The sequence below is a fragment of the Bemisia tabaci genome, chromosome 2, assembly GCF_918797505.1.
Source record: "Bemisia tabaci chromosome 2, PGI_BMITA_v3".
Classification (NCBI taxonomy): Eukaryota; Metazoa; Arthropoda; class Insecta; order Hemiptera; family Aleyrodidae; genus Bemisia; species Bemisia tabaci.
Window position 1 is genome coordinate 1,526,839 of NC_092794.1, and position 24,935 is coordinate 1,551,773.

Consider the following 24,935-nt stretch of genomic DNA (forward strand, 5'->3'; position numbering starts at 1 on the left):
TCTTGGGCTTTTCTGAAAGCTGATAAGCTACTGAATATGCTTGTTTTTACAGACTGCAAAAATTCGTATTGGTTTGGACACTACATGCTTTGGAATAGAGGAAAGTCAGACTTGAGTTGCGATTTTCGTCTTTATTTCAAAAGACAACGTGCCGAACGACCAGCCGCTCAGTGGGTCTCTCGCGTAGCGCTACGGGAAAAAAGTGAATTTTTGGAAGTATCTGTATTTTTGAACTCAGCGACCCTCAAGAATACCTAAAAATGTATTTTGCACGGTTTGGACATAAAATCGGATTTATTAACACCCAGATCCGGCTTTGGAACCGTATTTTGGCGCGCAAAAATCGGTCGGCGCGCGTTCAGCGGAAACTTCTATTACTCATAACTCGGGAACCGTTCGGTTCTCCAGCTTATATGACCACTCGTTGGATGCGGAAAAAGATGAACAATTTAAAAAACTGGTTTTGGTTCAAATACAAAAATGTGATCTTTCAGTTTAGTCCGTTTAAAAGAAATTGTTTTTCCTCAAAAACTGAAAAAAAGCACATAAGCTAACTTAAAATTGTAATTTTGGTATTTTGATCTTTAGAATCTTGAAGTGTGCAAGTTTAGACGATTTTGTGTTCAAACCGGGCCTTAATATTTTTTTTCGTTCGAAAGATATCGAGGTTCACAGGTTTTGACTTCCGCCCCCCCTACCGCCCCCCCCAAAAAAAATTTTTTTTTGGGAGTCTGAAAATTTGGGGAAAAAAGCGCTCCAGTATGAGTAACTGAAACACGAAGTTGGAATAAGTTTTAGTGGGGGGGGGGGGGGCGGGGCGAAAAAAGTCGTTTTCGCATACGGCTCTTTTCTTGAAATAAAGACAAAAATCGCTACTCAAGTCTGACTTTCCTCGATTCCAAAGCATGTAATGTCCAAAACCAATATAATTTTTTGCAGTCTGTAAAAACAAGCATGTTAAGTAGCATATCAGCTTTCAGATAAGCCCAAGAAAACCTCGTTACGATAACTGGTTCGCCTGCTATGACAAAAGTCCGGTTTCTTTTGGGACAGCCCTGCTATATCCATATACATGGTGTTTCTGTTGACACATGAATTTCAGAGATGATTTTCTTTAAGTTGCTCTCGAATTCAAAATTTTGACGTGAGCAAGTATAAGCTATATACAGGGTGATCCAAAAGTCCCTTCCACCCCCTCTAACTTTTTACCTAATTGAGGTAAAGATTTGAAACTTGGGGGATATTCCTAGGTCAAAGGAAGCTATTTTTTGGCCCCCCTAAAATTTTCAGGGGGGCCCCCCTTGGGGGGCAACAGCCCCAACTTTTAATTTTCAAATAGGAAGACCCCCTTTGTGATAGCTCGTTCGAAAGAGCATAAAAAAAGAAAACTTTTCGCGCAAACCCGAAGTCAATATCTCAAACCGTTTCGAAATGGCCGAAAATTCTCACCGGGTATTTGTCACTGGATTTGCGCGAAAATCCGTATGTAGGGGTATTTTGACACGAGAAAAACGAATTTGACGTTAGATTTTCAAAAAACCAAAATGGCCGCCGGTTAAAGTTTAAAATGGCCGAAAATTGTCACCTCGGTTTTTTCCTGATGGATTTGCCTAAAACTTGGAAGTTGAGAGCATTTTGGCATAAGATAAACAAAGGAGGAGTATCGTTTTGGGCCTTTGCGGCCCCACTTGGATTTTGCTGAATGTTTCATATTTTCAAAGTACTACTCCTAGGTAGACTTTATGCCAAATATTTTACCGAACGGAGCCCATGCAAAGGTGCAACAACGCCTCAAACCCAGAACCTCGGCATCGAAAAATAGTTATTTTCGTCGACTTTTTCGACTGTTATCACTCTTTCAGCAGATGCTTCCTATGTATTTTTTTGCGTACTTTCCGTTTCTGGCCTTTTCAAAGGCCTCCGATAAATTTTAAGGGGCCTTATGGCTCATTGTTGCCATTTTTGGCCCATTTTTAGGGTTTTTTTCTATTTTACACACGCAGAAATCAATTCAAACTAAGAACCGTGTACGTTTTTGAAAAGAACGCAAAAGAAAGAATAAAATATGTTCATTGAAACTTTTTCCTACGTTGCCAAATTTTCGAGAAAAATCTTCCCAAAGAGCCAAAAATGGCAAAAATCGATAAATTGCCACGCTTTCGGTTCAAGAAAGTGGAGTATAACTTTCATATCGACGTACGAAACAGCTCTTACCTATAGATACAACATATCAAAAAATTATAATTGTACCTGGATTCCCACGATGTGAAAATTGACTGGGATGTCGACTTTAGTCACCCTCTATGGGTGTGTCCTATATGTATTTTTCTACGTATTTTTCATATCTGGCCATAAAAATGGCTTCCTGTGAATTTTATAAGGCATAACGGTCCATTGTTGCCAATTTTCACCATTTTTTAGGGGTTTTTTCAAGTTTACATGTGGGAAACTTAATTTTATCTAAAAACCGTGTACATTATCGGAAATAACGTAAAAAAATACATAAAATGTGATTTGTAACTTTTCCCTACGTTGCCAAGTTTTCGAGAAAAATCGTCCTGAGGCGCCAAAAATGCCAAAAATTGGATTAATCATTACATCGAAGGTTCCAGGAAGTGAATATTCAGTTTTATTTCACTACAAATAACGTATCGGAAATGGAAAATTGCAGTGCGTCTCACGGAACATGTAATGGCTCAGATGAACGTGACAAAACGGCCCCTCATGGTGCTTTTACCTTATCCTTCACTCCAGTTCACCTCTTTATTCCTGTAACCTCGAGATATTCCTTGGTTCTCAAGATGCTTGCTACAGGCCAAATATACCAAACAACAGAAACTGCGCGGGGAAAGTGTCCCACGATCCGCTTTAGAGTCATAAGTCACTTCCTAGAACCTTCGACGTGATGATTAATCCAATTTTCGGCGCTTCAGGACGATTTTTCTCGAAAACTTGGCAACGTAGGGAAAAGTTACAAATCACATTTTATGTATTTTTTTACATTATTTCCGATAATGTACACGGTTTTTCGATTAAATTAAGTTTCACACATGTAAACTTGAAAAAACCCCTAAAAAATGGTGAAAATTGGCAACAATGGACCGTTACGCCTTATAAAATTCACAGGAAGCCATTTTTATGGCCAGATATGAAAAATTCGTAGAAAAATACACATAGAACACACCCGTAGAGGGTGACTAAAGTCGAGAAACATTCAAAAGAGCTACCTTCAAGTAAAGAAAGGCCGCTAAAATCGACATACCGGTCAATTTTCACATCGTGGGAATCCAGGTACAATTATAATTTTTTGATATGTTGTATCTATAGGTAAGAGCTGTTTCGTACGTCGATATGAAAGTTATACTCCACTTTCTTGAACCGAAAGCGTGGCAATTTATCGATTTTTGCCATTTTTGGCTCTTTGGGACGATGTTTCTCGAAAATTTGGCAACGTAGGAAAAAGTTTCAATGAACATATTTTATTCTTTTTTTGCGTTCTTTTCAAAAACGTACACGGTTCTTAGTTTGAATTGATTTCTGCGTGTGTAAAATAGAAAAAAACCCTAAAAATGGGCCAAAAATGGCAACAATGAGCCATAAGGCCCCTTAAAATTTATCGGAGGCCTTTGAAAAGGCCAGAAACGGAAAGTACGCAAAAAAATACATAGGAAGCATCTGCTGAAAGAGTGATAACAGTCGAAAAAGTCGACGAAAATAACTATTTTTCGATGCCGAGGTTCTGGGTTTGAGGCGTTGTTACACCTTTGCATGGGCTCCGTTCGGTAAAATATTTGGCATAAAGTCTACCTAGGAGTAGTACTTTGAAAATATGAAACATTCAGCAAAATCCAGGTGGGGCCGGAAAAGGCCCAAAACGATACTCCTCCTTTGAACTTAGATTTCTAAAAAAAAAATCAATTTTTAGTCATTTTGAACTTTAACCGGCGGCCATTTTGGAAATTTTGGTTTTTATGAAAATCTAACATCAAATTCGTTTTTCTCGTGTCATAATACCCCTACATACCGATTTTCGCGCAAATCCATTGACAAATAACCGGTGTGAATTTTCGGCCATTTTGAACTTCAACCGGCCGCCATTTTGAAACGGTTTGAGATATTGACTTCGGGTTTGACCCCCCGACGGGGGGACCCCCTGAAAATTTTAGGGGGGCCAAAAAGTAGCTCCCTTTGACCTAGGATTATCCCCCAAGTTTCAAATCTTTACCTCAGTTAGGTAAAAAGTTAGAGGGGGTGGAAGGGACTTTTGGATCACCCTGTATATATGGGTGCTTTAGAATACAAGGAATCAGAAAAGCCGTTCTCCAGAAAAACAACGAATAAGCGGCCATACTACTTGCTGAAAAGAATTACTCAATTTCCAGCAGGGAAGAAAAACAAAGAAAGTATGAAAAAGTAATGTAGTTACATATTTTTACCGCCGGGAAAAAGAAAGTAACTACAGAATTTTCAAAAGAAAGTTCCTGGTGTTCGTCCCGTTTTAGTTGTGACCCATATCAACAAACAAAACGCATCCTGTTCTTATAGATTTACAACTGTGAGGTGTTGGAGTGTATTTTTTCCTTACCTGCGTTGGAAAACTGACGAATTTGAGAGCTTCATACTGACACCAAGAACTCATGATATTAGATAGAGATGCATAAATATATTTGTACAGGGGCGGTGTATGTCTTGGCTGTTTGGTAAAAAGTAAGTAAACTCCTGAAAAAATTACAGCCAGAGCACGATTTACAAACACCAAGAACTGCGAGTCTTTGAAGAACTGCCTGTCCCCATTAGAGTTTCTATACTCCTAAAATAAATTGAAAACAATTTTATTATCGAAGAAAATAAGAAAATTGAAAACTGAACGTGCTGTAAAACCGAGACAAAACGTAGGAGAGGCAAATTTAGTAATCTAATTAGTCTGGAAAGAGAAATGAATGATTACAATTAGTGATAGTTACAACCTTTTGTTGCTTTTCAAAACTACTGTTTCTGAGTAGAGCGAGGATTCTTAATAATCTTTTCTAAAACCATAGTAGAAGAACATCTGTTCTTCTACTATGGAAAAAAAGGAAAAAAAAAAAGGAAAGGAAAGGAAAAAACTTGAAACAGGATTGTGTGGTAACGCAGATTACACATTACAAAATTACAGATTGCGGGGATGGCTTCAGTGAACTTTCGCAAAACCTGTATCATACAACCAAAGTAGAGCTCTCAAAGTGGCGTTACGTGGGGCCACGTGACGCCACTTTGAGAGCTTTACTTTGATCGTATGATACAGGCTCAAGGCCAGCATTTAGTCTGAAATTTAGTATTAGAGGCAAACTCACTTGGACATCAATGAATAAGATATTTTGCCAGAAACAAAATTTCTTGCACGTTTTTTCGCTTCAATCGGGCAGAAATTAGCCGTTCTGCAATTGCAGAACCAGCTTATTGTTGAACTTGTCTTTGTTTTGCAGATTTGACAAACCAGGGAATGATACACTAGGTGTCTTCATTACAAGCTTTGCAAAACTTGAAATCGCACGTTGAGACGTGAATCTAGCTACAAGGTTTTCACACAATTCTTCATTTTGTCTTGCTTATGTGGGAACATTTGATCAATTTAATTAGATGCGGATGATTAAAATCGGATAAGTCGACTAAAGTTGCGGAATTAGACCCTTTATTTGGAATTTTGAATGTACAGGGCCTTCCCAGAAATGGACGGAAGCGGTAAAGAAGATAAGGAACTTATGAATCGACGTGGCTGTAGTAACAGAAACGAAAAAGAAAGGCCACGGATCAAAGAGCCTTGGTATTATGATTTATTCAACAGTGGAATGCCAAGACATCAGCGTGCACAACAGGGCGTCGCAATTTTGATCTGCAAAGAATTACGAAAAAATGTTAAGAACTGGGAGGCTATCAACAGTCGCATGATTAGGATGAACTTAACCATGCACTGTCACTGAGTCCTTGTTTTGGGTGTATACGGGGTCAATGATGATGCTACCTTTGCAGTTAAGGACCAGAGTCTTGAGAAACTTGACGAGAGGGTGGCGAAGGTAGGACCTGGAAGAGAAGCCCTTCCGTTGGGAGATCTAAATGGAAGAACGGGATCGCGGGTAGACAGCAAAATCGTCAGCCCATTTGGTGAAGTTACGGTAAACGACAAGGGAAGTCGCATTATCGACGTTTGTGAGCAGAGGAAATGAGAAGAATTGGATGGGTTCTACCAACACAAAGATATTCACAAATATACATGGGTCCAACCTACCCGCGGCTTAAGAACTTTAATTGACTGCGTGCTCGTTAAACGGGTCACATACCTGAAGATCCAGCAGGTAAGATTATATAGAGGGCTCTTCTGCGGTAGACCGCTCTTCCCCCAAAGCGGATGCAGCTTTTCCCCCTCGGGTGTCTTAAAACGATCGAAGCTACCATCCGCAACCGTAGCGACAAATGCGTGCAACAAGTGAAGTGTGAAGAATAACATCAATAGCCTCCAGCACCCGAGTGCGAAGGCTCTTCTCACTTAGCGCCTGGATGAAAAGTTAGGAGACATATCATGCGATGAGAGCACGGAAAAGCGGTATGAATTTATTAAGAATTGCGTTCACTCAGCAGCAGAAGAGGCCAAGAGATTTTTTGATTAAGAAAGTGATAACAAAAAACCATACTCGAGGGATGCAGAGGTTGAGGAGGAAATAAATGTGAAAAGGAATAGGTATTATCAGTTTCTTTCTTCCAAAAAGTTGGAGGATACAATCGTGTGCAGACAGGCTCAAGCAAGAATCCGTTGAGTAATCATTCAGCTTATGAATGAGGCGTGGGAATAAATACCGTATTTATTTTCATATATGAAAATAAATACCGACCTTGGAAGCCAGAAAAATACGGAAGGCTGGAAAGTAATCAAAGGGTTGCGACAGAATAAAACGCCTGAACGCCCTGTGTGATATCTCCGATACCACTTGTCATGCTGGGGGACCATTTTAAAGAATTATTGACGGAGAGGCGACCCGAGTTTCAAGGGGGAGTCATAAGCACTAAGGAAGATCAAGCTCCAAGATGCAGTGAGGAAAGGAGTGAAGGAGTTGAAAAACGGAGAAGCTCCTGGGCCAGGGGTGTACCGGCAGAGTTGTTAAAATGTAGCACCGATAAGTTATTTGACTGTCTGAGGAAGCTTATGCAAGACTGTTGGCATAGTTCCAAAATTCCAAAATAGTGGAGGGAATCTTGGAATACTGCCAGTCATAGGTAAGAAGGGCAGTAAGCAAGATTGTAATAACTACAGGGGCCAAATTTTGTGGGCGCTTAACGGGCGCTATCCGAATCGACTTAGTTAACCTCCTCGAGTCATTTATGATGACCACGAAGTGTACTAAACGAATCGGCCAAACCTATCTGAAGAATGCCAAAGCTACCCGAACACACAGGCACGCGATTAGTGACGACAAAAGCCGACGGAGCCGGAATATGACGCACAAAAAACAGGATAAACAGCTGAGTTACACTGAAGTAAGTGGTAAATCGTAAAAAACGGAGAAATCAGTTCAGTAGCTGGTAGCGGAGTTTGCGTCCATTCCGTATTGACGGCCACATTTCAGTTTTAATTCCTTTAAAATAATCCTGTTTATTTCATTCTTGATTCAAATTTTTGAATGCGTCATTTAGGTGTTAATATTTTGTCTCGGAGACTGAATATAACCATGCACAGAAATAAATGACAATTTACAAAGAACTAATACTGACTTCGAATGTTATCTAACCAAACCTAACCTGATATAACAATAAAGGAGCTAATGTAATTATGAAGTTGCTAATGTCAACTGAAAGTTGCTAACGTCATCGAAAAGTCGCCAATGTTATCTTAAAGGCGCCAAGTCGCGAAAAGTAGAATATATCATTGTGAGGGAAGGGTTTGGAACTAACTACAATCAATTGATGATAATTCTAATAAGAAAAATAAAATTCATCATGCGGAAATTGAGCCCCGGGTCCCATAGTTTGCAGGCCACGACTCTAGCCCATAGAGAAAATACAGATGGTGGTGGCAAGGCAGCCATCTTGAAGATTGACTGTGACGGAGAAAAGTACATGGTCTGGCGCGCTGTTCAAAAAAAAGAACATTTCATGATGGAACCTGTATAAAGACCCTCATCACCGCTTCTGATTGGCCGGTGGTGCGGTTTGGACTCATCGATGGATGGTAAACTTCCTTGGGAAAGAGCGGACAAAATTCAGCCCCACAGGTATATTGGTCTTAGGAATCTTCAGAAAAGTCTACGGTAAGTAAAATTCTGAACGCAAAGGTCGAAGAGGTTTGGAGCGACCAGGAAGCCGAGGAACAGGCTGGTTTCAGAGGCGGTAGGTCTACCACCGATCATTTGTTCACCATTACCTAGGACATCTAGAAGAAAATGGCGGTCGGCCAGGAGCTGCACTTGGCGTTTGTGGATCTTCAGAGAGTTTATGCCAGCGTGCCATTGGTGAGGCTATGTGAAGCCTTGGCAAAAAGTAGTTTTAGCAAGGGACTTGTGGGAGGAATTTAATCATTTTATGGTGGGATCAAAGCAGAGTTCGGCGCAAATAATTCGGCAATTACTGAAATTGGTGCGGCAACACTGACTAGAAGCTCGGTACTCAGAATTCTCTATCTGTCAAGAAAGATCAATCGTCAATTTGATCGTCCAATTGACGACTGATCGGACGCATCTGATTGACTAAATAATTTCCGAAAAATATTTACCAATTCTGGATCAAAGAAAGAGATAAATCTCACGGAGAGTCGTTGGCTAAAATGGCTAAGACAAAGCTGCTGCTTGTCAATGAAATAATTTAAGGTATACCTAGAGCACGTGTTGAAGGAATGGAAAACAAAAAGCGCCGGAATGAGCATTCCACTCTCTGATGGGCAAACCCTTTACACTCCAAGCTTTGCCGATGACCAGATCGTAATAGTTTAAGATGAAGAGGATGCGGATTACTTGGTGCAAAAGTTGGTAGAAGAACAAAGGAAATGAGGCTTGGACAGAGCCAGATTTTGGGGGTTGCCGCGCGGTGCCGAAAAAATTTTGCCGCCCCCTCCCTCATAATTGAATGATATTACTTTGAAGTTTAGGCGTTGAAGTAGGGGTCCATTGTTCTGAATTTATTTCTCCGTGTTAATTATTAATCTGAAAGCAATTTTAAGGGGGGATAAGTTTTTTCCTCCCTCTCTTTGTTTAACAGTTGCGACATTATGGTCGTACTGCTGACATTAGTATCACTTGTCTAACTTGTCTTCGAATATTCACTGCTGAGATCAGCACACACCATTCTGTTAATATTCGCACAATATCCTTGATTCTTAGATATTCATAGCATTAATTATAGATATTCATGGAATATTGATAAGTGGCAACTAAGCCTATGTTTTAGTTATTCTATGATTATTCATAGAGCATTCAGCATAGAAAATGATAACGTGCAATATCTGTTGCTAAATTCTTAGGATAGAAAATATGATATACAGTTTTCAAACGTCTACTACAAAGTGTGATTTGGTGTGATCAAAAAGTCATGCATTGCCCTGATCAGGCCCGCCACATCCCATCTCGGGCCCTGGTACCAATTTTCTGGCCCGGGCCCCTAGCACAGGGGGGGGGGGGGGGGGGTCCTGGGGGGCCTCCCCCGGGAAATTGTTGAAATTTTAAATCTATTTGGACGCATTATGAAACTCTTATGATGGAGATTTTCCATCAATTTCTGCAGAATAATTACGCCTTTTTGTTTACTTTCAGCACCAAAATCTTTCGAATTGTTGCATTCAAAACATCTATAAATTTTTTTTTGAGGGGGCAGATGATAATTTTCAATTCTACGGGGAGCCAGGCCCCCCTGGACTCCCCTTTCGCACGTCTATGGCAAGGGAGTTAAGCCATTGAAGTCGAGGATGCCCAGAAAGGAGCCTCTTAGCATCCGACAACGGAAGAAAATGAAACACAGTTACTAAAAATATCATTCTACATATACTCAAAATCTTGAAAATCTCTAAAAAAGTAAGAAAAATTTTGCCCTAGCGTGTTTTTGAAACTTTATTCACCTTTTGCGTAATTTTTAGGGTAATTTTTTCACTTTTCCCTCCGAGACAAGGGTTACACATGAATTCGTAGTGGTTTGTCACCTGCGTCACGGGCCCCTCCAGGGCCCGGGCCCCGGTACCAAGGACCCAGTATCCCCCCCCATGTGGCGGGCCTGGCCCTGATAAAGTTTTTTTAAAGTGAGCTGTTGATACAATTATCTGATCAGTTTCTTAAAAGTATCTAATCTGTTCTCATAAAATTGTGATCGCTGCATTCCTTCTGGGACAACCTACCTATGCATTATTGTGCAACATCTTGGAAATAGATACATATAGTTAAGCTCTTGTTACCTGCGTCATTATTTTTTCTTGAAGGTATCCCCATGTCAAGTAGGTGCTCAACAGCCCAAAAAAGCAAAAAGATGTCATTAAAAAGTCATATTTCAAATTGGAAGAGGTAGAGGCTCGATTTGCTGATTCAAATTGTATTAACTTTTCTCCTTCTTCACCGACTAAACAAACGCGCAAACATCTCTGCAGGCAATTATTACCTGTAAAACGGGACATAGATCATAAGAATCACTTTTCTCTCCGTACATTCAGCACTCATACACTTCTATAATCTCTATCATCAACGGGTAACAGGTACTTAACAGCAGAAGTGGCTTGCTGTTTTCCTTTGTTGACTAATGCAAGTTTCTCTATTTTCCCTCATGATTGGGAGAAAACTTTTCTTAATTTTAGGAAGATTCAGGGTAAGTATATTTTTTCTCCAGTTGTATTGTTTGGACGTATTTATGCTGGATGGAGCTGAGTACGATTTTCAAAATTTTCAAAGCAGCAAGTTTTGCTAAAACCATCGACGTTCCTTTACTAATGGACCGATTTTGAATTTCAATGGCTTGTTTCAAAATCAAGGAGTTACTCTAACGACATGTGAAGCCAAAGCTACTAAAAAAGGGTATTAAGCGAGGTATAACTAGCAAAGGAGCGAAAAACCGCGAACACGCACTATCGTTTCGTACAAACATAAGTCATGCGACAATTTATGTGGACGGATCTTGAGCGGTAAAAAAGATCGAAGGCGGGAGAGAGGGTAAACATTTTTCCCAATGATATATTACTTTCCTGTATCCCCAAATGATTTTTTTTCACAATCATTATTACAGATAAACAAAATGTGTGCTACCTTCACGATTTACCAGCTATCAACCGATAATTATTCATTTATATAATATGATGATTATAATCATCATATTATATAAATGAATACGGCTGCAAGCTCTATCATCGCAAAAAAGCACGACGCAACTCTCGGAGTACGCAACTCTCGGAGTTTACGCAACTCTCGGAGATTACGCAACTCTCGGAGATTGACCTTACCGTGCAAATTTTGGCGGCCATATTGGATTTTGGGCATTCCTTTGAGCCGGAGACAATTTTGGCCTCAAATTCGGATTCTACGACCAAAATTACAAAGTGATAGACCCAATACACGACATCAAAAACAAATTCCAACATCTTCAACCCCCGAGCCCCCATTTTGGCCGCCATCTTGAATTCGAGGGGTTGGACGCAAAATGGAGCTTGACAACATCAAAATTATTTTTCTACACATCAAATAGAGGAGATTAGGCCACCTTCCACACTTAATTAATTTACTATTCCACGGGAGGCTTCTATGCAACAAATGCCCCTGGACTAATTTATGCAGGTCCGCGCTGTGCTGCCACCGCGCGGTTCGCAGTGGCGCGGAAACCTTAAATCATAGACCCATCACGTAATATATCGTTGGAAAGCTGAAAGCACGCTCTTTAACGTGATACATATTTAAAAAGGCATAATTATGCGATTTTAAAAGTTATAACCGGTGTATAAGTTAAAGTTATAAAAACCGGCTTTTGTGGAAAAAAATGACCTGAAGATTGTCAAATTCAAAAATTATATCTACCTTTAAATGATCTTTTAAAAAAAAAAAAAAAAAAAATAAATACATAAATAAATAAATAAATAAAAAAAACAAATTAAATCGGTTCAGTGGATCTCGATCTATAGCAGCTCAAAGTGCGCGCCCGGACGTCATTATAAGTGGCCGCCATCTTGGATCTGCTACCATTTTGAAAATGCCACTTCGACTCGAAAATCTTAAAATATTATCTAGTTTGACCTCCCAAAGTGGCAAAACTGAATCACGATTTGCAGCATTTTGCCCTTTTTAGGCACTAAGCCAACGCACTGAACGGAAAAAAACACTAAAAAGCACAGATAAAGACATTTTCTACTTTGAAAAAAAAGGAGTTGGGGGCTTGGACTCCCTTTAGCTATCTTCAAATTTCTCCGTTGATACACCTTCCAAAAAAAAAAAATTATAATCGGTTCCGTAGAAGCAGAATGCGCTACACTGCTATTTCGGAGGTTCATCGCGCGCCACGGCCGCGCGGATTGAGATATAACGCAAACTGTTAATTACAGACCCATAATGTAATATACCGTTGGAAAGCTAAAAACAAGCTCTTTCAGAATCAACGATCTTAAATTGCTGGTACGCCCATCCTGAAAAGTTATTTAAATATAAACAATTTTTGTGTTTCTGAAAAATCAGGTTTTGAATTATATAATTTTATATCCTTAATATTGTTACATACCTTAATTCTATACAATATAATCGTTTTCCTTTTAAGTATCTTTCAAATAAAAAAAAAAAAGAAGCAAAATCGGTCCAATAGGAGCAGAACTACAACGATTCAAAGAACGTATTTTTGAATGGCCGCCATATTGGCTCTGCCACAAAATTTGAAATGCTTCTTCAACTCAAATAACTCTTAAAATGTCATCTACTTTGACCCCTGAAAACCGCTAAACTGTATCACGATTTGCCACAAAGTTGCAACTAGCCACCCCCCTATTACTATGAATTTGAGTCTTTGTCAAAACATATTCCCAGTTACCAAGTTTTACTAAAATCGATTGAGCAAGCATCATATATTCCCCCATTTACCAAGTTTCATTATGAACAACTGAACGGGTGCCGATATAGCATTGTAGCCAGTGTCTACTGCCTTGGATTTAAGAATTTTTATTTGACTCAAAATCCAAGATCCTCGTCAAAAGGTACCCCAGGATCGCGTATTTTGTCAAAATCAATCAGAAGTAGGTGCGGGTGCCAAGAAAGCACGTTTAAAAAAAAAAAAAGTTGTTGATTTTGATTGAATTCAAAATCTCGATTAGTGCATTTCATGGAAAGGAACCAAACATAGTTCCGTTTGATTTAGTCCATCAACGTCGATTCCCTATTTAAGGATGTTTCAGGCGCTATTCATACCGGATGAAATGAAGTTTTCTGGACTAATTAATGTCTCACAGTTACTTGCTTTCATCATGGAAAATCTAAACCAATCAAAAACTGGAAATCGAACATTTTGCGTTCAATTCCGCTTCGTAACTGATATAATAACAGCTCAAGTACAGATCTCGTGGTTAAATTAAAGAGTTATCCAAAATCGGCGATTTTACCCAGAGTTCGATATGTTGTTTTCTTAACAAAAGGTACCCCTTTTTCCGCGACGGCAAATTCAACAAAAATTTTCCCCGCGCGCTACAGCGTTGTCAAGTTGAAAACGTGACCATGGGGTAGTTGTATCAGCTGGGATTTTAGATATGATTGCATAATGTAACAGAACTCATGGGAGAAAAAAACCCGTGGCACCATTGGCCCAAATACTCAAAAATCGCCAATTTTGGGCTTTTTTCTGCTAGCCGCTTGTCAGCCTGTGAAATTTTTTCTTACGCAAAAAGTATTGAATCAATTATACAGAAATTTAATGAGCTTTGACTTATTTAAAAATAATAAATTTTGCCGTCAAATCATCCATTGGTAAGTTACAGATCGTAATGCACAAAAAGGTCAATTTCAAGCCATTTTGCCAAAGAAGGGATCTCTTTAAGGGCCTTTTAGGGGGCCACCCTGAAATTCCTCAACTCCGCGATTTTTTGGTCATTGAATGTCTATATTTTACTGAATGCATCATGGTGCCAATTTTGGCGAAAAATGCGGGTTTTTCGCCAAAATTGGCCTGCAGACCCATGTTTAGGCCAGTGGTAGACTCCAAAATAGATCGGAAATGACCAAACCATGATGCATTCCGTAAAATATAGACCTTAAATGACGAAAAAATCGCGGAGTTGAGGAATTTCAGGGTGGGCCCAAAAAAGGCCCTTAACAATACCCCTCCTTTCGCAAATTTTGGTCCAAAATTTTTTGACGAAAAGTTGAAACTCTGGTGCAGCGTCAAAAATTACACAAGAGACCTAAAAATTAATGCTTTCCAGTGCTTTTGAAGGCTAAAATTTCTTGACTACCTGGACTCAACAAGCTTCACCCCTCCACAAAGCCGTTTACAGAAATGGTCTCATGTTGCAAACAAAAAATTTCTATGCAAGGAGTAATATAATGATGGATGCTTATCAAACGAACTGTTGATTCGATAACTTTTTATTAATAAAAAAGGTGGTATTATGACATAATTGATGAATTAAAAAATCTGAAAATTGGCAACAATGCATGTAAATATTAATAGGTACTTGACAACATGGACATATCTTTACATTGCGCATTTTCTAGAAAATTTTCGTCCAAACCGCAACTTCAAAGCTCAATTTCAGTGTCACCTCTGGCATTGTCACGTTCTCAACTTTACGGCACTGTAGTGCTCGGGAAAATTTGAACTTCCCGTTGCAGAAAAAGGCATGGCTGTGATAAGAAATGACATATCTAACTCCAGGAAAAATTCTTGAGGGGGTAAAATCGCTGATTTTGAATATCCCTCTTTCACATGAGGATTAATATTTTTTTTAATTTTTCTTTTTCTTTTCATTCAGCTCCTACGTCCAGAATACAAATCTAACAGAATCATCTAATTACTTCATCTCTTTAAGATAAAGAATGATGTGAAAATTGATTTGTTAAGATGAACAAGGTCAATTAAATACGTCTAGTTGAGGGGTAAGGTACTTACCAGATGTGTGTTCTAGGTACTCAGAGGTTTTGATATATTTATACATTAAAAATCCTGGAACAAGCACAGTTGCATAGCCAAATGAATTGATCAATAATGAGAAAACCCAGTAGTTTGGAGACTGCTGGTGTAAGTATCCGACTGTTCTGTGCAGAAGAAAAGGTGCGGCCAGCAAAAAAATTGAAGATAAGCATGCTATTAAACTGAAAAGAAACGAAAGAAAGTAAACATCATTTTTCAGATGTATTTACATTGCCGTTCTCATGTACAGTAAATTTCAGCTTATACTACATTCAAAAGGCCACGGAATTTTGTCATATAATCTGTTGCATCATATCATCCGAACTGCGGGAAAAAAATAAGAAGTGCCTGGACATGTTCAAAGGACAGATATTCGCACTCTGTAAATAGTACATATTGTGTAGATCCCTGCAAATCAATTTAAAAACTTTAAAAAAATAAAAAAAAAAAAATGAAAAAATGATACTTTAGTTTAAGTTACCTATTACTTGAACTTAGGTATGAAGATAACTTGAAAAGGGGCATTTTATACTGGTAAGGAAAATTACTGAATGCTGCTTCCACTTCGTGTGATGGAGCTGAACATTCCTACCTCTTCCTCCATTACGTTGTAGTCATGAGCACAGAAAAACTTTTGAAGATTTAAAGTAAGATCTAGAGCCTCGCAATGAGAAATTTTAGGCTAAAACTTTTTTTCGACATAATTACTCTCATCTTCAGGAGAGTCAGTGTTTCCTGTCATCTCCATGACAATGTCCTTATCACTCATTGTGGTAGAGGTTGAAAGATTATCATAGAAAGAAACTCCTCTTCCAATTCATTGTTTCCAGGAACTTTTTTGGCTAGCTGGGCGAGGAAGATGTTGCCCTCGTGCATAAGATCTCAAATTTCAAAAAAATTTGCCATATAACTAAGTATAGACAAAATGTTGCTCTTATGCAGAATTATATGCCTTCAACGCAAATGAGTGAATTGGCTTCGCAATAGAGTTAGGTGACTGAATGGTTGCTAGAGCACTTTAAAATTTGAAACACTTTCTTTTCAACCAGAAACTTCTATCGAAGAAACCGACCTTATTTTGTTGAAAAATTTCACAATTCCATAATGCTGGGACAGTCAACTTCAGTGACTAAAGCATTGCCACACCCCACACCGGGATAGAGTTGGAAAAACTTCACCTGATTGATAACAAAGTACTGGTGAATGCGAGAGTCAGTGAAAGACTGTACGGACGTGGTTTGGGCCATTCTTTGAAAGAGGCTGTCCCATTTTCCATAGGAAATGGCCGCAAGAGCTTTTACATCCATACTTTCAGGAATTAGAACGGATCATCGGAGAAGAATAAATCCAGTGACATTTCTGGTCTAGCCTTACAGGGGAAAGAGGGGGGAGGGGGTCAAAGTTCAAACGCATCGACCGCCATAACTTGTGAGCGAAGCAACGGATCAACTTGATCTTGAGCTCAAAGAAAGCTCTTGACGAGACCTTTCATTTAGTGTATGGTATAGTCTGTTTTTGGTAATTTTTCAATGTGGAAAAAATCATTGTTTGATTATTCAAGCCCAAAAAATTCAGTTTTTCGGGTTTTTCTATAAGATGGAACGCACAAATCATTACAAAAACCAATTTAAATGAAAGTCCTTGATTCAAGCTTTAAAACTAGCTATCTTTGAACTTGGGGAAATATATGGTTCAAAAGTTATGACCGTTCAAAGGTGGCTCGGAGAGGCCCGTTAATGGATTGACTTCATCGGCGCTCCAGTACATTGCGACTCTATTGTAGGTACTCTATGCACCTGAATCATAAAGTTGACTTCAGAATCGGAAATTTTGAGCTCTGCAAATGATAGACTAAAGTTTGAAAAACTTTTTCTGCAAAGTACAATGTACAGGATGATCAAGACTATGACCTAAACAGGACTGAGTTAAGCAGAAAGGAACCAACCCACATTCTGGAAAAAATTAAGTTATGAGTGGTTTTGAACTCAACTACTGCTCTACTGTCTATCGCCAAAAATTCAAAAGTTTTTGTTGGAGCAAATTTTACAGAAATTGAACTTGAAGTTTAACTTTTACATTGAGTCTTATGCAGGAGCTAAATTTTAAGCCTCTTTTTCTCGGTTCGATCCCGATGTGGCTTGGTTCCTTTCTGTTTAACTCCGTCCAACTATCCTCAAGCGTCTTGAAAGGAGAATCTGTCTTCTTGATTCACCTATTCCAAGAAAAAAAAAATTTATATTTTCTCAGGAATAAAATCTTAAATAATAACATACCAGATGGCAGATTGCGGCGTTCTAAACATTTTGGTATAGAGGAACTGATGGTGGGAAATTTACCAGGGTGCCTCGGAATCGCTGTAAGTGAATAAAGCAAAATTAAGGAACCTTTTCGGAAATTTTTAAACGGAATAAAATTAGGTATATTTTACAGAACACTTAAAACTTGAAAAAAAAAGGAAAAAAAAAATTAGTTTGAGTGTCTTCTTATAACTCAGCTGTACATTAAAAATTTGCATGCCAAGTAAGATTTTCGTCATTTCCCTCCTTCGATGGCTCATGTCTAAACCTCCCTCCCCCCCTCCCCAAAATCAAGTAATTGCATTTCTATGACAACTTCGGTTTAAGAAAAAGGTGCAGTTCATTAGTTATTTTCATTGCGCTCCAGCTTTCTGCAACCTCTACTGAATTATATAAATATTTGTTCATACAGAATATTTCATCATTATTGGGTATCAATGTAAATTATTGTATTGTTGACTTGACTCAACAAATTGGTGACCTCAATGTCATTAAATAAAATAAAGTTGAGGAAAAGTTATTCTCAAGATTATATGTGAAAAATCCTGTCCATACTTCCAAATCTTCTTTACCTGTATTCTGGCACGCTCTCGGCCAGCTCAAAATCTTTAAAATATGATCTCCAATTGCATGGTTTTCTTAGCTTGTATCACTCCCATTAATTGGAGTACTGATGTTGCACCCTGTATCTTGTATCTATCTTCATTTTTTTTTCAAATGCTGTATCATCTCTACACCCAACATTCATTTAACAGCTGCTACTCATTACTCAGTTCAGTTGAGCATGTAATACAACTTAAATCATTGCAACCGGCATCCCTCCCAGAAAGCGACTTTAGTTTTTAAATCGTCCTTGCTCCTCTGTCCTACCAAATACTTACAATGGCAGTCGGCTCTGTTTACATTCCTCCAGCTAAATCTCTAGAGCTGAATCAAGCATAGGATCACCCTGTCTATTGTTTCTAGATTGTGGGCATCCATACACAAGTTTAAGTAATGCAATGCAAAATTTGGAAATTGAACGGAGCACATGTTACCGTAAGGAGTGTGCAGGGTCCGTTTGACACCATGGTTGTTGTTTTTAAATCAGAACAGTGCCAAGCCTTTGGAAGTCATTGTCAGAAGTCAGTAGGTAGGGTGATTTCACAACAACAGGAATAGTAGCGTTTCCGGTTACATTTTCAAGTATATTCAAGGCAATGAGACAAATCAATCAAAAAAGAATATAATGGCCATTTGCAATCATCTTACAGGCACACTTGCGTGAAGCATCCAGCCCACTTTCAAACTGGGGTTCTCAAACTGGCACCAATTCTTCAATTTCTCAGCCATTACAGCAGGGAATTCCTTGAAAATTTCAAAATCTGATCTGTGATGTATTCCGAACACATCAGTTTTAAGGATCGTCAGGCCAACATTATTTGAGAGGCGACAATCAACAGTTTCATCGATAAGCCTCTTGGAAGCCCCTTGTTTGAAGGTGGGCTGAACGCTTAAGATTCATGGAAAAATATTGAGAAAATTGTATCACTGGGACTTACAGACTGTAAAATGGAAAAATGAGATATTAGTCAAGCGATGACAGGGAAAAAATGTCTTGTAGGCAGTAAAACCGACAGAAGATTTCACAGTCTAAAAGTCTTTGAAAGGATAATTTCGCATATTTCTTTGCACGAATCAATGCAGAGTCACAAATGACAGATTTTAAACAACAGTTGTTTTCCTCTTCGATTGGATAGTTGTGTATCTTCGAGACCGGTAATAACTTAACTGACGACACTACTATCCTGTTATCGTGAAATCGGTCAGTATTAAATGGAACCAGGGGCGCTTGTGATACTCTCGGCAGATATGGTAACGGGTAACGGGTGACCGGTCACGATATTCATATATTCTTCAGGTATGAATGCTTCAGGAAGTTACCTGACTAGACACTTGGAAGTCGAAGTTCTGTCAATGATCAACGATTCACGATTGAGAACCCAATCATGGGAAAGCGGAAAAACCATAATAACACCACCATTATCAGCTATATGGATGATCAGCGACATTCAGCGATCAGCATGGCCATGGATGAATATATAGGTACTCTACTTTTACTTTTACTTTTACTTTTGATACCCGTGCCTTTGGACCTACCTTCAGGCGTTTAGAGTAGAGTTGTACCCAAGGAGTATGGCCACTGGGCCCCATGGAGAGGCTAAAAATGGCGGTGCTTTGTTTTAGTTTTTGTGGATGGGAGGGGGGTCATTGCCAACTTTTGACGGTTATCACCAACCGCACAGGCTGCCAACCTTACTACATCTAGGATAATTTTTCTCAAAAATTGCACACGATTAGCCTTAAAATTATGTAAAGATGTCGCAATAGTGCATTTGAGTAAATTTCTCGTTACGATAAGCAAAGAAAACTACATTTTGAGTCATTTTGCATTACATTAATTTATGGCGTCCGCCATTTTTGGGTCCTAAGGGCTCCGCCTAAGATGGCTGAGCCAATCAGAGGTGGTAACCCCAGTGGCCATACTCTCTCAGCATAGGTACTCTAGGGAACACTATGGGAACACTGATGGAAATTGCTAGAAATTGCGGCTCTAGTCTAGCTCACAATCAGTCTAGCTAGAGTCCCTTCAGGCGAGACGATAGGCAACCCAGCAAGTGTACCGGCAATATATTCTGAGACAATGGAAATGCTGTGCCAGTCTTGCCGGTGCCGTTTTATTTAGCCATAGAGAAAAAAAAGGCGTTTTAGCCGTTGCCACGCTTCGTTCGTATATTCGGCTGTATCATTTAAGCTGAAGGCGCGTCTTTACCTTGATTTACCCCGCTAGCTGTCTTACCTCCCCCGCCCCGCCATAAGTCCGGCCTAGTGCGCGGTCTAGATTGTGTTATAAGTCAATGCTCGGCTGCGGATCTGACATTCTGACAGTAATTTTAGCTCAGCTGAAGTAGAAGCAAGAATTGTAGCGAAAGTTGTATTTGTGTTTTCGTCTTGTAGTTATGCCTGGTCAATCTTTAATGTTGAAGGTAAATCTTTAACCCACGTTTCCAATTTTACTCAATGAGAAATTATTTACCTCACACTTTTTAGTAATTTTAATCTTTCATCGCAGTTATAATAGTGCCAAAGAGAGTCTAGCACTCTTGTCAGTTTGCGGCCATGCCAATTTCGCTTTTCCTGAGAGAAGAAATGCGATACAAAGTGTTGCCTGCGGAATGCGATAAACCGGAACCCTAATTCAGGGATGGGGAAAGTTCTTGAATCTTGATTGTCCTAAGTTTGTAAATAGCTATTGTTTTAGGTGCCACAAAGGTAGGCTACGTTCCGATCCTTGCAACAATAAGTGTATTTGGTTTGCCATAAAATCACCCCCTTTCAAAGGGAGTGTCCCCAAATTGTATTATTGAAAGGTAAAACTGCGGGTGTCATCCAAAGTCACTATTTAACCAGTAGTTTTGACTGTAGTCTTTATAATAAACAGTCTAATACAATGATGGACCCCGCTCAACAATCTAGTTACTGTAGATTTGTGGTGGCCTGCAAAAAACCGTGACACACATGGAGCGGTTGTTTGACAGGCTAGCGGGGAGTGGAAATGGCCAATTTCCACGCCCTAACCTTATCTTTGTCCTAACCATAAATACATGGAATCTTACGGGAGTTTTTACAAAAAGTGAATTAGCGTTGAAATTTTCATCGTAAACTCACGTAATGAATGGCTGAGTTCCGTATCTGGACACAGATTTTCAAACAGTTAGTTCTAAATTGTATATAAGTCCGTATACAGCAACAGTTCCATAAGAAGCCATAGAAACCGACTATCTCAGCCCTAACCTAATCGTTGCCCCTGGTGTGTTATAAATTTTGCTCTTGGCGTACCATAGGATCACCCTACCTATAGTTTGTAGATCGTTGACGCTGCATCAATGATCCCAAGTCTAAAAATGCACCCCTAGGTATAGGGATGTTTCAGCATTTCTATGGGCCTAGGGATTTTTAAACACTTGAGAGACTTTGGTTGACCAGAATAAACCAAGTCACTAGTAGGTATCGGCTGTCAAGCATTTCGTCTCAGATTTGACTCACAAGAAAATATCGTGTCTGGTTGGTGCTTTACACTAATTTCCCCACATTGCATGGTGGACATGACATTTGATGGATTCTATAGCTCAACAGAGAAACGAAAAAATAACCCAGTAATTCAGCTTATACACTTTTAATTCATGGGTCCATTTGCATATCGATGGTGAAACTGCGAAAATTCTTAACTCGGCTCCGGTGATTCCAAATCTCCGCTGTTATCTCATTCTCTAGAATGGGGCTAAACCAACATCATTGCTTGAAACTTTTCCAGAATACCCCTCAAGTAGGTAAGAAATTCACTGGAGTTTTCAAGAATTGCTGCTTATGGGTTATTTCATGATAAGAGGATCAGTCATGTCACTGTGGGCTATAAATGACCTAGGGCAAAACAAATAAAAACCGAGTTGATAAATTAGTAGTTATGATGTCCCTGAACTTTTTCATGCCAAAAATTATGATGAATTATGATTATATTTAATATTTAATAATACGAGACTTGAAAGGCCGAAAGTCGGTTCAGTAGTATTTTGAGTAATTTCTCCTCTGAAACACTGAGGATTTTATAAAAAAGGAAATACCAATGTACACGATAACATGGCGATTCTGTAGGGTCAACTTTTACTCGTCTGGGTTTTACCGATACCTGTAGAATTATAGTTACTTTCTCAGGACTATGAATTCAGATTTTCCCGCTAAACGGCTCCGTGTTCAGAAAAATTTTCATCGTCCTTGGCCTTTAAGTGCTTATAATTTTTTCATTTTGAAAACACAATAGATCTTGTAAAACTCTTCATCAGTCTGTAGCCCCAACTTAGCTGCGTCCGTAGACACCTGGATGATCGGAATTGGTGACGTCGTTTTCTCTGATTCCCAGTGGAATCCACCTCAATTTTCAGAATAAGGGAGTTACGTGTGTTTACATGAAGGTTTGGTCCATTTGGTCTTCAGACCACTTCCATTGTTGTTGGGTTAAGACTTCGGCCGCAGGTGGCTACTGCCAGCCATGATAGATTGAGCATTCAATAGTCCAACATATTCAGCGATGTTCTTAGTTAAAATGTAACAATGATTTCCTTCATGGGCTCTCACATGAATCTAAAGTACTAATAAATTGATCCACGAAAATAAATTACTTTCCAACTGAAGCAAAAAAAAAAAACAAAAAAAAAAAAAAAAAAATAATGAAACCCCAATTATCATGAAACTTGCTATTTAAAAATTAAAAAATAACCTAACCTCATTTCTGTTTCAAATATGCATGGATGTGGCTGATATACAATCGTCCATTGACTGCATTTTCCTGAAGGATGGGTTCGTTTTGTCATTGTGCAACTGATTATTAGTAGAATACTTCATTTGAAGGTACCAAGATTTTATTTCTGCTACCCTGGTTCGTCAGTGGCCTATCGGATGCCTCGATAATTTCGAAAGAAAATCTACTTCGAAATCCTCATGGAATTGACGGGCAGTAGTGAAGAGACCAGGTCAAACAAGCCATATGACTCAACGATGTCCTGGAAGCTGTTCCATTCCCGCCTCAAAACGAGTGTTTCCCAATTTTTGAGCATTTTCGAGTTGATGTCTCTGGCGTTTTCCATGGTCTTTTGTGTCCAAGAAAAAGTCAAAGGCATCAGGAGCCTTGGTTCTATCCATCTATGAAATATCTTTGTTTATGCCACAGGCTGATTTGCAGGAGTTTTTATGGTGCTTAAAGCATATGTTTTGTTTGTTTAATCTAGGATAAAGGCCAGTTGCTTTTTGAAGATCAATGGCCACATATGAGACCGATAATCTTAAAATTATTACAGCAAGAAACAGTTACCCACAATGAGTGGCAAGACTTATTTTACTCCATGTATCTTGTGTGTTTGTGGGATGAAAAAGGAGTGTACAAGGTGCGGGAAGCTCTCAAAGAAGACATAATGCAAATAATAAAAATTGCTCAGCAGGTATGTTTTGCTCCATTTTTAAATTATTTGTTAGATGGTACCTATTCTATAAATCATGCGGGCAAAATTCAGTATCCTGAGGAGGGGAGGTGAGGGTTTTATAAATTGCACAGGGCAAAGCCGTACGCCCTTCATTTGGCGGAGGATACATTTTCTTGGTCATGAACTCTTTGTTGTGATGCATGACCATGCTGAATTTCATCGATAGGAGTTACAAAAACCGGCGCTCAGCTTCGTTCTACCCCAGTTTTTGGGGGGACTTCGCCCACGCCCAAGCCCCCTGGGACGCGCAGCGTTACGTAGAATTGATATGGCGTATGGCCTATTTGCCCCTAATTATTTTAAAACCCCATTTTCCCATGAGGAGCCGTATATTTTTGGAGGGAAAGGGACAACTAGGCCATACCTACGCCATTTAAATTTTACGTAACTTTTCGTGTAGAATCCCAATCTGAAGTCCAAACATACCCTTGCCATTTGAAACAAGCGAGAAACTTGGGGTACCCCTCTTAAACACCCCCCCCCCCCCATGAGGTTTTGGAGGGCTGAAACTTTTGTCATCGAATACTGTGGGGTTGAGTTTCCCCTCTAAATTTCGTCCCGAAGTTCAATTGTCGGCCGTTTCCCAGAAAAAGATAGTTAACTGGTGCTCTAGAACACAAGGTATGTCAAAAAAAAGAAAAAAAAAAAAAAAAAATTAACTTAGGAATTTATACAGAAATTATGAAATAATTAATTATATTTGAATTGTCTCTAGAGAGTTTTGGCACACCAAGAAGATCAAGCACTGCTGAAGGCATACATTGCTGAGTGGCGGAAATTCTTTACGCAGTGTATCTATTTACCTACACCATTCCGACATTTTGAAAATGCTGCTCAAGGTAAAACAACCACAACTTTGGGTGCTGGCAAGCAGACACAGTCAGATGAAAGCATCGTCAGAAAGGTTCTAATCTCTCCTTTCCTACTTTTTTTTTTTTTGCATTTTATTTTTAACAGTCATTTTGAGAACACAAAGGACTGATTCCCGTGAGGGCCTTTTTGGGTCTTAAAATATGCAAGGCTAACAAAATGTCTCCAAGATGTTAACGTTACTTTTAAGTATCATTATTTGAAGACCTTGGCTCAGTTTCGACATTGAATGGGCCTGGTGTAAACTATTGCTAGAGCAAAAGTAAGTCTTGTTTCTACCAGTAAGTCTTGAAAATCACTATGAGCTCATTGGCAAAGTACAGGGTGTTTCAGACCACCCGTACCAGGCCTTTTTCTCGGTTGGTTTAGGTCGTACGAAGTCGGAGACCACGGGGTTGAATAGGGAATTGACCCCAAGGAATCCGAATTTTGTGGTCCTGAAACCCCCCCATCCCCCCTTGGGGGGTAAAGGGGGGGTCGCGATGCTAAAAGTCACGGTTCCCGACCGAATTGCGGATGGATCGCATCGGAATTGAAAAGCACGGAAAATTTCACGTGGAATTGACCCCTAAAAATCCAAAATTCAGACCATTCAAGGCCCAAA

General features: G+C 39.3%; 2 protein-coding genes across 11 annotated transcripts in view; one reads left to right on the forward strand and one right to left on the reverse strand.

The window, feature by feature from the left end:
* The window catches only part of sll (adenosine 3'-phospho 5'-phosphosulfate transporter 1), a 56,776-nt gene extending 37,231 nt beyond the window's left edge, over window positions 1-19,545 (reverse strand). For 3 of the 9 annotated variants that reach the window (XR_011899218.1, XM_072296522.1, XM_072296515.1), the window contains exons 1-5: window positions 19,311-19,451; window positions 17,364-17,444; window positions 15,070-15,272; window positions 10,406-10,605; window positions 4,586-4,810 (exon numbers count right to left, since the gene is read on the reverse strand). Coding sequence is in view for 8 of the 9 variants with exons in the window: in XM_072296522.1 (XP_072152623.1) it covers window positions 4,586-4,810; window positions 10,406-10,605; window positions 15,070-15,272; window positions 17,364-17,392 (657 nt within the window). In the remaining variant the exon portion in view is untranslated. Of the gene's footprint in view, window positions 1-4,585; window positions 4,811-10,405; window positions 10,606-15,069; window positions 15,273-17,363; window positions 17,445-18,268; window positions 18,288-18,424; window positions 18,491-18,928; window positions 19,288-19,310; window positions 19,452-19,526 lie in introns of those variants that run through there. The other 6 variants (XM_072296518.1, XM_072296519.1, XM_072296520.1 and 3 more) reach the window with 6 other exon arrangements.
* Cul5 (cullin 5) overlaps window positions 19,338-24,935 on the forward strand; it is a 39,830-nt gene continuing 34,232 nt past the window's right edge. The window contains exons 1-3 of one of the 2 annotated variants that reach the window (XM_072296514.1): window positions 19,338-19,472; window positions 23,210-23,419; window positions 24,177-24,365. In XM_072296514.1, coding sequence (XP_072152615.1) covers window positions 23,249-23,419; window positions 24,177-24,365 — 360 coding nt within the window. In that variant the 5' untranslated portion in view covers window positions 19,338-19,472; window positions 23,210-23,248. Of the gene's footprint in view, window positions 19,473-20,254; window positions 20,414-23,209; window positions 23,420-24,176; window positions 24,366-24,935 lie in introns of those variants that run through there. The other variant, XM_019049850.2, reaches the window with a different exon arrangement.